We start from the raw sequence: 13,342 nt of genomic DNA, 5'->3' as shown, positions 1-13,342 counted from the left end.
GTAAATGTGTTATTATTGAAAGGATTTTTCTCAATTTGACACTCATGAATGTTGATGATAGAATATGAAGGATTCTTCAATATAAAGTATACCTTGAATTGGTAGGGCTTATGCATCATTTTCTTGTATAAATGATTATATTGTTGATTGTTGAATCCTTGGATCGGTAGGCTAATGGCACCCTTCCATTAATGATAAGTAATGAACCTTGGATTCGGTAGGCCTATGGCACCTTTCCATAAAGGTTAATGATGAGACTTGAATCGGCAGGCCCATGGCACCCTTTCAAGAGGAGTTAATGAGCTTTCCTAAATGAACCTTGAAACGGTAGTCTTAAAGCACCCTTTCATGTGTTAATAAATGTAATTTGGAGTTGGTAGGCCAATGGCACCTCTCATATGTGATAATGTCAAGATAACGAACTATTCTATGGGAATGTTGGCTAAGCACCGAGTGGATTTGGTTAGATGGAAACTCCCCCAATAGTTAGGCATGAGTTTCAATGATCGTCTACCTTATCCCATAAACTATGTGCCCGCATAGGAAGCTAGTGGATCCATTAAGCTATATATACCGGTCTTCCTTAGGCAAGTAGACCACCTCTTTACGGTGTGGGGACTTATGACACCGGATTCCATGACAAGCTCTCATGGTCTATGTCGGTTAAATGCTTACTTCCCATCATGTGAGATTTCATTATGGTTTCTTGACAGGTTCTACAAAGTGTAGGTAGTAGTATGGGATGCTACCTATACATTGCACGAGTAGGCTTGGAGAGGGTCATAGTGAGTTTCTCTAAATCCTAATGTATGTGATACAATTGTGGCCTAAATGAGGTTATTAAAGAATGTTGGCTCTCAAATGCTTAATATGAGATGCATGCTATACTTGGGTTATATTACGAGTTATTTTCCCTTGTCATGTCTTAATTAGTGATATACCTCTTATGTATGAATATTGTGCAAAGGTGAAAGAAAGGAATGATAAGTTACCTTAAGTGACCTTAATGTGGTGCCTTAGTATGGATGGTGGTATGGGACGCCATCCATACATTGCACGAGGTATAGCATAAGGGTTTCTTGAGGTGAAGGTCCAAGGTAAAGGTTTTCATGTTGATATTGTTTAAAGGTGATATTATGACTTACTTGATGTTTATGCTTGTATTGTATGTCTTTTATGCAACTATTCATGGTACTTCAAAAAGTGGCATAATGCATGGTTTCTAACCAAAATGTCCCTTTTAAAGCATGTTTTGCATGGTCATCATACTTAGTACATTTTGTGTACTAACCCATATTCTTCATATTTTTACTATAAGTGTAGGTTCCGGCAAGTGATCCCTCCTAGCTAGTTTGAAGTGTTGGATTGCTTTCCTCCAAGACTTGGTATGTCCTCATGGATTCGAGGATAAGACTTTTAAGTTCTTTTGTTCATGTAATAGACTTAATAGACTTCTTTTGATTGTAAAGGGTCGTGTCCCTACTTATGTTTTGTGACTGTGTCTAAGATGGCCATGTGAGACTTAGAGTTCCGCTGTGTGTTTTTAAAGTTGTTTTAATGAAGTTTAAATGTGTGGATGTAAATAAGTTTTTTTTTTATTCCGCACTATTTTTATTATTGAATGCAATGAATGACTATGTGGCTCGTATAAGACCCCTTCGAGGTCGAATACGCCATGTTACGACTAGGGGGTACTCTCGGGTCGTGACAAAACTGCTGATGTGACACCGAGAAAGCACCATGTGAAGGGCTAGATTCCATATGCACTTCTCTTTGCTTTTCATCTTGAATGAGCAAAGAGTATGCCTGACTGACTGAAGGCAGAGGATCCATCATAAAGATACTACTCTTAACGCTTGAGTAAGAGCTATTAAGTCCCATGAGGAACTGAATCAACCTCCCATTCTGATGGGACTTGATGGTTTTTATTTTGCCTCCACAAATACACGCACAAGAACAATGATCTAGAGTAATGAAAGCATCAAGCTCATCCCAGAGTTTCTTAATTCTAGTAAAATAACCTGCTATATCAGTGTTACCCTGTACTGCATCAGAGAGTTCCTTTTGAAGCTGATATAGTTGTGCACCATTGCATTGTCCAAATCTGGCTGATAGATCTTTCCATATTTCTTTTGCAGTTCTAGAGTTGAGGACAGATTTAGCAATGTCCTTGGAAAGAGAGTTGAGGATCCATGAAATGACCATGTCATTACATCTAGCCCAAAGCTTGTGAGTAGGATCGGAAGGCAGAGGCTCAGCTAGACTGCCATCGATCAGTCCAAGTTTGTTTTTGGCTGATAAGGCAATGACAAGAGCACGACTCCAGCCAGCATAACCCTTACCATCGAAAGGGGAATTGACCAACAGCATTCCAGGGGAATCAGAAGGATGAATATAGAAGGGACTGGCAAAGTCAATGAGAATACTGGACTGAGTGCCTGGCTGGACTTCTGATGAAGAAGGAGTATCAACCATTGCAAGGAGAAGCGAAAATCAAGATTAGATGAAAAATGAGAGGGAAGAAACGTAAAAGAGAGCACCTATTACTTTGATACCATGTAGGAAAACAGAATATTTGGGAAATTTTTCTCTCTTGCATTCATCGTTATATCAAACCCATTTATATATACAAGCTAAAAGAAACAAAAAGAAAGTTTTACCCTAACTAATTCCCAGCTGTCCCTTCTCCTATTGGCTGTGATAATAACAAACTTTTATTCTCTAGAGATATTTACAAAATCTGGATAAGAGAAAATATAAGATGGGCTGAGGAGGAAAATTCTGAATGTGGCCCATAACATTAATTCCAAAATGAATGTCCATAAACTTGGTCCCAAACATTATGAATTAGATGATGCATTTTTGGATTTCTTCTTCTCAGGTGAGGAAGGAGAATCATGTTCAACAGGCTAGCCATTCTTTGGATTGATATTGCATATATAGACCATAACTTATATAAATAAACATTTAATTGTTTCCAATTACATATTAAAAGATGTTTTCTAGTGGTGAAAAATTGCACACACAAATTCCTACTATAAGTACCAATTCACTTTATAGTTTGAAATAATTATATATTATTTCATTAACTAATAATTTCGTATCAAATTTTAAGTCAAATATACCGTTTCTTCAGATATCAAGTCAATTATATGTATTAAAGATACTAAATATTATGTATTATTGATATGGAATATATTCTGAAACACAAAATTATAGGGAGAGACGCGAGCGAGAGAGAAGAGAGAGTCAAGTGAGAGAAACAATATATCTCCTGATATATGCAAATCACACTTGGATATAGTGTATATAAAACAAATAACACCTAATTTGACATGTATGTATCTGAGATACATGTATTTCATTGTGCCACATACATGTATATGGCAAAATAATTATAATACGAAAAGTTATTTCAAAAACTAAAATAAAGGCACGTAATTATACCTTAAACTATATATTTATCCACATGTATGCATTTATAAATTTTACCCTTTAAAAAATTGTGTTACAATAGTAAAGCACAATGCAACAATATTTTAAAATGTAGAGCGTGAGGCGAGATGTTTTAGGTATTGTACTATGAGAGGCATAAGCCCTAAAACACAAGACGCCAGTCTCATCGATCTGCTGAGCGTAAGTCTCATGCATAGTCACACAAATATATATTACTTATGTTAGATCACAATTTTTTTTAAAAAAAAATCTCTCTTTCTTAAATTTCATATTCAGTTAAATTACATCATGTAAATCAAAACGAAGAAAATATAATTTATTTAAGTATACATTCATCAAAAATAATAGAGAGAAGTATTGAAAATACCCCCTATACTCGACACAAACTATTAATTTCATCTCCAAGCTATTGACACTATTAAAAACACCCTTTTACTTAGCCATGCGAACTTAAATATAAACCAAATTTGCAATATAAGTGAAATACACACTAAATTCTTGCTAAGTTTAGAGATGTTTTCAACCGTTCTCTTGATTCTTTTATTAGGAGTCTCATGCCCCTACAAGAGCTTGAGACCACTCACTATGTCATGTGGCGAATGAAGGGAATATCTAAATTTAAATTTTTAGTAAGTCAAATAAAAAAGTATTTTTAAGACGATCAATAATTTAAAGACAAAACTAATAATTTATACTAATTTTAAGAGTGTTTACGATATTTCTCTCTCCAAATAATACTTATAATACTGATACATGAAATGACAAGTAACAACCTTCCAAACAAAGTTGGATCCCAATATTTTTAACTCACTGGTTTTGCAAATTTAGTGACAAAAAAGGAGGCAATTTAACCAATATAGCAAACAAAACAATTCCCTTACACGTGTCACTTAACGCCGTTTAAACAAAACCATCCTTCCCGTGAAATTCTTATGTTTATTTTGTAACCCCCAAACGGAAAAACGCAATAAGCATTTGCAAATCGCCGTCTAAAACGACCTGACTTCTCTCTCTCTCTCTACATATATATAACCCACCCATCCCCCCCCCCCTCTCTTCACTAATCGCTTGATTTCTCTGCTACACCGTCGCCGGACGGCGAATTTCACGGTAAGGATTGATCGGTTTATTCTGTATTTACAGAGATTTGATATGTTTATATAGTTTGGAATTTGTTGTATGTACTTATTTGAGCTGAAGAGTTTGTTTGATGAATGGATATGTGTGATTGACTAGGTTTAGAGATAAGTAATGGAAATTCTGAGGTTTCTGGGGAGATGATTGCTGATTGTTTTTTATTTTATCATTTTATTAGATTTTGGATGTCTATGACCTCCGTTGTGTTTGATACATTTTTAGGTTTTTTTTTTTTTTTTTGCAACAGGGACTCACTCCGCAATAGTGATTTCTTGCAAATTAGTTAGATGTGATTGAGTTTTTTTTTAATAATAGAATTGGTGAAATGAATCTTAGGTTTAGTTCGGGGATCTGATTTAATGGATATTTTGCTTTATTGTGTAATAATTATCACGAATGATAACATGTTTATAAGATTTGTTGAATTTGGTTTTGCTGAACAGTAATGTTTGTGCTGACTCTTCAGCATGAAGTTCTTTCAGTTTGTGCTTTTTTGTAGTAATTAACACGGAGAATAACTCTTGTATCATATTCAGTGAATTGGATTTCATCGAACAATAGTGTTTGTGTTGACTGTACTGTATGTAATTCTTCACTAGGAAGGTTCTTTTCTTTTATGGGATTATTCTCTTCTAATGCCTTGTTGTTGAAGTATGTTAGACCTATAGAATTTTACAAAATTGGAAATCACAGTTCCGTTTTGAGCTGAAAGTGATCTTTTAAAAATGGGAAATTTATTTTCTAGTGGAATGTTATATTGGTATTTTCAATGAATATTTTTTTCTCTTCTAAGAGGCATCTCTTCCCAGATTTTCAGAATTAACTGTTGCTACTTTCTGCATAAATCTTATTCTATTGGGTGTGAGAGTGTTGTATTGGGTGACTTGGTGGTGCAAGCATGATGTATGGCGATCTCTGTACAAAACTTGAATGGGTTTAACAATGCAAGCAACCTGGAAAATATCCATGTTGAGTTTGGAGATTGGCTCTTGAATGCCTCGAAGTGTCCAATTAATATGGCATGTATGAAAGCATTGGGACCCAAACCCTTCACATGCTATATGTGTTCAATATGAAGGATAATTCGTACTGCGTTCTTGTGTACCAAAAAGATTTTGCTGCGAAAGTTAAAATGCATATGTGCTTTGCTTTCGATAGTTTTGATTTTTTGACTTCATTCTTTTTTGTTGTTTCAGAAAATTTAACTCTCAAATTTGAATCGTGAAGTAACATACTGGCATTTTCATTGGTCTGACTGATAGCTGCCCAAGTATTGTATGCTTTGTGTGTAAGCAAGCATGGGTTCCGCTTGCTGTGTTGCTGCCAGAGATAGAGCTGTTCTAGATGAATCAAGCTGTGAAAATTTGCAGAGAAATGTCCGCCAATCTCCTACATGGAGCTTTCGGTGGGATAATCGGGGACGAGTGGCTGGGGAGGAGACGCCAGTGAATTGGTCTTCTGATGGAATTGGTGGCAATGACGGATTAGAATTTAAATCTGGAACAACTGTAGGAACAGTATATGCATCTGAAGAGGGTAGTCCATTGGATAGTTTCAGATCACTTGCATGGCAGAAGTCACCAGTTTCTGAAAGAAATAATCGAAACTTTTCACTTCCTTTATTGGGTTAGTACTTGCATCGCTCTCCCTTTTGCTTTTGTATGAAACAAACTGATAAATACGTAACAACTAGGTGATTATGCAAATTGAAGAGAAATAAGATGTCAAGTTCTGATTGCAAATGATGAATTTGAATCGCCTTTTATTTTTCCCTTTTTGAACTTTGTGAAATATGAGAATACCTAATTGGATGACATAATGGTGGATGCTTTGTCATCCTGTGTGGGGAATGTGGAGGTAAAACTTTATCAAAGATCACAAGTACTCTTCAGGAAGAACTAATCAGCTAATACTAGCAGACCAAATTCTCACACGAGAGATGTTCATTAGGTTTAAATGTAGAGAAGGGTAATGTATAGAGTTGATTTTAGGTTAAAAACAGGAGGTAGAGAGCACTGAAATGAAATATGTTGCATGTGTGTGCTTCTCGGATGTAAAATTGTTTAGCCTTACAATGAGCTTCCTTTTTATTGTGAATTTTGTTTGGGTGTCAAGTACTCTACAAGTGAGCTTTGTTGCTTCTGAGATGTCTAGATTTGTCATAGAGAAGATTGAGCTGCTGGCAGTGGTGAATGATGGCTACTCTGTCTTGATAAGAGGATATTATCAAAAGATGAAGTTAAGTAGTGGAGGGGGTTGAAAATATAGACTATTTGCATGTTCTCCAATTGGGGAGCTGCTAGTAGCTTAAGCTGAAAATGTAGTTTCTTATGCTTCTTGTGGTGCTGCTATGATCAACTTTTTTAGATCATGGAACATATAAAATATTTTGTTTGAAAGGTGGTTGTTAAAATTAATAGTTACTTGTCACTTGCTTTATCAAAGGATAAAGAATACTTTAAGTTGTCACTTGCTTAATTATAGGGTTGTTGGTTGTTACTTTTGAGTTTTCGGGAACAGAAATATTAGGTTTTGTTGGAATGTCCTCTGCTACCCCTTCAAAGTTGAGATCAAATATTTGTTCTCAAAGAAACTCGCAATCTCCAAGTTCTCTTGTATGCCTCATATATATGCCTTGCATTTGTATTTTTATTAGAGTGAAGTATAACATTAGTTAAATATGGTGAGTACTTTTTCATTTTCTTGCTTATGTAGACTGCTATTTTCCTCAACCTTTAGGAAATGTCAACCCTACCTCTTTACTCTGAGAAGATCGATTGCTAAAGTACACTTCTCCTCTATTTTGGACCGTCATTTTTTAGTCAGAATTTTTTATGAACAAGGGTCAATCTTTGTTGATATCAAAGAAGCACTAAGTTAATGCATCAAAACATAGTTGCAGTTCATGTTAAGTAGTTACTGTATCAATAATGCCATTTACATTCTCTTGCAAGGCTATGTATGCCTCCTTTTTTTGCCATAAAAGTTTCTCTCTATCCAGTCTGTCCACCATACAGCCTGAGGAATAGTGTTCCAACTGTAACTTGCATTTTTATTGAGATCTCTTTTACTCCCAAATTTTTTGAAACTCTACCGTCGAGTTATGCATTGACAGGCTAATTCTCAGGATGTTTAGAAAAGGACTCCAGATTTGAGAGGTAACTGTACAGTGTAAAAATAGATGATTCAAATCCTCTGATTGCTCCTCTCATTACGAACATTTACTGCATAAATGGAACCCTCCCTCTGGAGTTTGGGTGGCTGAGGCTCTAAGCATCATTGGCTACCACCAAATAAAGTAATTCACCTTGGATGGAGCCTGCTGCCCCAAATTTTCTTCCATGGCTACGAACTTGTGTCAGGAGGAGTTAACTACTTGTAGCTAGATTGGCTGAGAACAAGCCTTTGGAATGTTTCATTTACTCTGGGGGACCAGACTTGCTTAGAGCTGTAAATATGCTGTTAGGTTCAAAAGTCACAACAAAAGACATGTATGTTCTATCTCCCAAACATAACAATGTCCTGTAAAGAATGAGGTTCCAATTTAATGTCATCCAGCAGTAGCATTTTGCTGAGACGTATAGTGTACAAATCTGGAAATTGATCCACGAGAGGAGAAGTCCCCAGCCAGTCTTCCCAAGGTTAATCTGTTCATCATCCTCCAGAAGTGATCTTGTGTTGGAAAATAATTCTCCCAGAATGATCTAATGAATTTCCATCAAACTGTGCCATGCAGAGTGTCCTTAATTTTGTCATCTAGTGATCTAGTAAAGAATATTTATCTTTCACAATTCTCCTCCATAGGGCATTGTTATCTTTATTAGATCTTCTCAACCATTATATAATAAGTCTTCTTTGTATGTTTTCAAATCTTTTTACTCCTGGACCGCTCTATCTCTTATCTGCGGCGACTCCATTTACCAGACTAACCTTCTTCTGTTTGTTACCTTGCCAAAGAATATTCTTTTTTCAGCTTGTTCAATCTGTCAATGACCAAACTGGGGGAGGGAAATAGGAGAATAGTGTTAGTAAGGTATTGAGTACACTATTGATGCCAATAAATCTACTGCTCCAGTCTTCCCAAGGTTAATCTGTTCATCATCCTCCAGAAGTGATTTTGTGTTGGAAAATAATTCTCCCAGAATGATCTAATGAATTTCCATCAAACTGTGCCATGTAGAGTGTCCTTAATTTTGTCATCTAGTGATCTAGTAAAGAATATTTATCTTTCACAATTCTCCTCCATAGGGCATTGTTATCTTTATTAGATCTTCTCAACCATTATATAATAAGTCTTCTTTGTATGTTTTCAAATCTTTTTACTCCTGGACCGCTCTATCTCTTATCTGCGGCGACTCCATTTACCAGACTAACCTTCTTCTGTTTGTTACCTTGCCAAAGAATATTCTTTTTTCTGCCTGTTCAATCTGTCAATGACCAAACTGGGGAGGGAAATAGGAGAATAGTGTTAGTAGGGTATTGAGTACACTATTGATGCCAATAAATCTACTGCCCAAGGAAAGATGTTGACATTTCGGATTTGAAAGTCTTTTTTCCACCTTCACTAGAATGCAGCCCCAAATAGAAATAGACCTGAATTTTTCCCAAGGGTAATCCCAGATATATGGGAAGGTTGCCAATATTGCAATTTAAGATGTAGACCAGTCATTTAATGTTGGGAACAATGTCTACAGGAAACTGGAATGTCTTTGAGAAATTAATATGACGACCAGTAATCATTCTGAAAAAAAGAACTTGTTGCTCTTCAGCTTCACAAGAAATCAAAGTATCATATGAATATAAAATGTGAGAGGTGTTCAAATCTCCTCTGTGGTCTGCTGCATAACCTTTCATATAACTGAGGTGAACAGTTTTTGAGAACAATTTACTTGGTCCTTCCATAACAAGAATAAAAGAGGATGGAGACAGGGGATCGTGTGTGTATATATATATATTGTGTCGGGGAAGCACCAAAGTACAAAGTTGAATTACCATTTACCCCTACACTAAATTATAATATATAAAAAATCTAATTAATTATATATTAAGTAGAAAAATTTCTATGATATTTTTATCTTAAAAAAGTAAAAACTTCTCATAATAAATTGGGTCTTTTCTACTACTCATAACATCTCATAATAAATTGAGTATTTTCAACTACTCCAACATCTCATAAGTAATTGAGTATTTTCTACTTTTCCTAACATCTCATCATAAATTAGTCATTTCTATTATTTCATTTTGGTTAAAATGTTCACACTTTATTGAGTTTTCTTCTCCATCAGGGTACTTATCATCCCCATCCCTGGAGGGAGTATTCATGTATTCATGTATTTGTGTCAAAGCAAGGTTCCGTGACTTTTTACTGCATTTGGGTGATCATGATACGATTCAATACATGTATCAGTTTAATTTTTATTTGTCATGCATGATAGTTAATTTAAGGAGCTAAGTTCTTTTATACTCCCTCTATCCCAATTTATGTGACGCTTTTTGTTTTTTCGAGAGTTTATGTTTGACCGGTAATTTATGCATGGAATCTTCTAATTTTTTGTTTGAATCTCGAAATCTGAAAAGTGCCACATAAATTGGGATGGAGGGAGTATTCATGTATTTGTGTCAAAGCAAGGTTCCGTGACTTTTAACTGCATTTGGGTGATCATGATACGATTCAATTCATGTATCAGTTTAATTTTTATTTTTCATGCATGATAGTTAATTTAAGGAGCTAAGTTCTTTTATTATAGTATGTATTTTTGTATAAGTTAAAGTACTACAATGTTGCTAAAGTAATATCAAATTTGCAATATTTTCTAACCTCAACTTATATATGAGTCATTACGTTTTTTGTGTGTTCTGATTTTTATTTTATAGCATAGAGAAAGTCCAATAGTATATGTATCATTTAAAATTTATCATTTGCAATACAAAATTTGTATTAAATATTTTAAGATAAACGTTCAATGCATGTTCATTTAAAATTTATCATTTTCAATACAAAATTTGTATTAAATATTTGAAGATAAATGTTCAATGCATGTTACCAGTGACTAGTTCCTCTATAAGCTGAAAAGGAGTCATGAGCAGCTCCATTGATAAGAACAGAGAATCTTGTTGATCTCATCTGGAAACAATTTTTCAATGTTGCTTTTTATAGATGGAAGTAGTAGGGATGGGACATGATAACTTCAATTGTAATTTTCTTTGGAATGTTGCGTTTTATAGATGGAAGTAGTCGGGATGGGACATGATAACTTCAATTGTAATTTTCTTTGTTGAAATGTCATGCCTTTAATTCTTCCAAAGGCATTGTTCTATGATTTTGATTCTTCTTGCCTTCTTGATGTGATGAAATATTTACAGCATATCATATGGTAGAAGTCTTCTACTGACTCATCATATCTTTATTGGAGGCCATTTACCCCAAAGATAGATTGTGTTCTTTTATATACCCTATTATATGTTTTTGTTTTGCCCCCTGATGATACTGTTTGTTAAGGGATTTTTTTTTGTACGATTTTGATGTGTAAATTGCTATGGAAGCCATAACCATTATTCTTCTTGTGACTTATCTTTTACATGTAAGTATAACAAAACATTTTATTTTCCCTCTTCTCCTTAGATTCTATATACTATGAAAATATAAGTAGCCCTTTATGGATGGAAATCATGTTTGTTTGGAAAATGACTATTATTATTTGTCTTTGCAGATCCCTTGGCTGAGAGGAATTCCACTGAGGTAATAACAGCGCATTTTACTTATTTCTGAAGACAATTTCATGGCATATTTATGAGTTTTTGACATTCCTGCTTTCTTTTTTTTTCTGATAATTAGGTTAAAGAATTCGCTTGTTCATCAGCACTTTCATTCCCCTCTCCTGTAAAGCTATCTCCATCCGCTCCCTCTGTTTCATCTTTATCTGCATCTCCTTTATCATCGCGTGGCCAGCTGCCTCCTGCTAGCTTTACTCCGTGTTTGCCTCGCCATTCTTCAGCGCACCAACTGGGACAGCAAGTTTCTGATAGCCGTGTACCAGGGATGAAGTCACCTACATTTTCAATTTCCGAAGAATCATCTTCTTTTGTGCTCCTCCCTGGTTGGAGTAATGATTCAACTAGGGGCTCTCATGGTGGATCATCAGATGGTTGGTCAGTTCCTGCCTTTGCTGACCTGGCAAATCCTCGTCGAGACAGGTGGTCATTTGATAGTGAATCCTTTGGTTTCCATCGTGAAAGGGCTACTAGCCGAGGTTCTGGGTCATCTTCGTTCGATCTCCAAACCTGTGGCATATGTGCAAAGCTATTGAATGAACTTGCTGTTGCTGTTCTAGTTTGCGGCCATGTTTTCCATGCTGAGTGCTTGGAGAATATGACATCTGAAATCAATAGGTATGACCCAGCTTGCCCTGTCTGTACTTTTGGGGAGAAGCAGGCCTTGAAGATATATGAAAAAGCAAAAGCTAAGATAGAATTGAACGCTAGAAAGAGATTTCGAAACAGGATTGTTGACAGTGATATTAGTGGCAATCTTGCTCGGTTCGAGCGTCAGAAAAGTAGTGCTCATGAAGGAGGGTGTCCCAGGATGAGCTCCAGTTCCAGTATGAAGAGCCCTTCAAAGAGGCCCTTCCTACGGCATTATTTCTCCTTCGGTTCAAAGGGATCAAGATCCTACTCTGAGAGTCCTTCAACTCGGAGAAGGGGGTTTTCCTGGACAAGATCTAACAAGAAGTAGGTTTCTTTATGGACATAAAAGGTAAGGAAATTCCTTCAGACATTTCAACCAGTAATATTGTAAAGCTCCCTTCTTGTTTACATTGTCGGTTTGCAGTGGATTTCTGATAGATGTTAATCCAAATCCCATACTCTTGTCTGACAAATGGTTTACATTGCATTCACTTGTGCAGATAACCATGGGTATGCTCTCTCAGCTGCCTTTTTGGGTAGTAGAGAGTCGTGAAAGCAGTCATGATCTTGATGGTTGAAATGCAATGCATTCGCAGGCAAGTTATACATTGTAAAAAATGGGAAGAATACAAGGTGGATGATTAATTTGTTAAGTAGGAAAGAAGATGCAAATTGAAAATAGTTGTTGTTTCAGTGTATGTTCTATTGGGTTACCCATGAAAAATTGTCCTGAAGATTTTATATATATGATGCTTAAAAGTGCTCATCTCTATTGCCTATATAGTAGCAGATATTTGGTGTTCTACTCATTGCTTAAGAGTAGCATCAGTCCTTGTATAACTTTGTATTCTTATTGTATTTATTTGAGTCAGTTAGAGCGCCTAATACTCCATTTATCAGCAACTGTGAATGTCATGACACCTTAAAAGGATTGACTATTGCTCTTATAGAGTACTCAAGTTGAAGTAGCGACTTCAAGCTGGACATGATTGGTTATTGCTTGAAGTTGACTAATTTTTGGTAGACTGAGCATTTTAGGGGTCATTTGGTAGCTGGTAGTAATTATGTAGGGGTATTAGTTATTCCATCTTCTATCATGCGTATTAATTTTATACATTAAACAACTTATTTATTAACTAGCTATTAAACATGGTATAATTTGTACGAAAAATAATACATAGTACATGAACAAGTTTTGTGTTTTTACTAGCTACCAAATGACCTAGTTGTGTCTAGAGCAGGTCAGAGAATCGAAAGCAAGCTCTACATGAACAAGTTTTGTGTTTTTACTAGCTACCAAATGACCTTGTTGTGTCTAGAGCAGGTCAGAGAATCGAAAGCAAGC

At 35.6% G+C, this 13,342-nt stretch overlaps 1 protein-coding gene across 2 annotated transcripts; it reads left to right on the top strand.

The window, feature by feature from the left end:
• The first annotated feature begins 4,430 nt into the window (after nt 1-4,430).
• Nucleotides 4,431-12,882, top strand: LOC102579695 (uncharacterized). 2 transcript variants are annotated; one of them, XM_015314925.1, is made up of 6 exons: nt 4,431-4,566; nt 5,790-6,219; nt 11,304-11,332; nt 11,429-12,346; nt 12,498-12,517; nt 12,552-12,882. In XM_015314925.1, the coding sequence occupies exons 2-4, from the start codon at nt 5,892-5,894 to the stop codon at nt 12,323-12,325; spliced, it is 1,254 nt and encodes a 417-aa protein (XP_015170411.1). In that variant the 5' UTR covers nt 4,431-4,566; nt 5,790-5,891; the 3' UTR covers nt 12,326-12,346; nt 12,498-12,517; nt 12,552-12,882. The 2 variants fall into 2 exon arrangements, with proteins under 2 accessions (XP_015170411.1, XP_006360635.1); XM_006360573.2 differs by having other exon boundaries at nt 4,432-4,566; nt 12,498-12,882.
• Nucleotides 12,883-13,342: the final 460 nt, after the last annotated feature.

The sequence above is a fragment of the Solanum tuberosum genome, unplaced genomic scaffold (genome assembly GCF_000226075.1).
Source record: "Solanum tuberosum cultivar DM 1-3 516 R44 unplaced genomic scaffold, SolTub_3.0 scf00325, whole genome shotgun sequence".
In the NCBI taxonomy this organism is placed as follows: Eukaryota; Viridiplantae; Streptophyta; class Magnoliopsida; order Solanales; family Solanaceae; genus Solanum; species Solanum tuberosum.
Note: the sequence above shows the minus strand (reverse complement) of the source record. Positions and strands in the feature narration are given on the sequence as shown.

Bases quoted from the DNA above. Each gene is read 5' to 3' on its own strand.
- LOC102579695 (XM_015314925.1), top strand. From the start codon at position 5,892: ATGGGTTCCGCTTGCTGTGTTGCTGCCAGAGATAGAGCTGTTCTAGAT. The intron at 6,220-11,303 runs GTTAGTACTTGC...TTGTCTTTGCAG, and splicing joins CTTTTCACTTCCTTTATTGG to ATCCCTTGGCTGAGAGGAAT. The intron at 11,333-11,428 runs GTAATAACAGCG...TCTGATAATTAG, and splicing joins CTGAGAGGAATTCCACTGAG to GTTAAAGAATTCGCTTGTTC.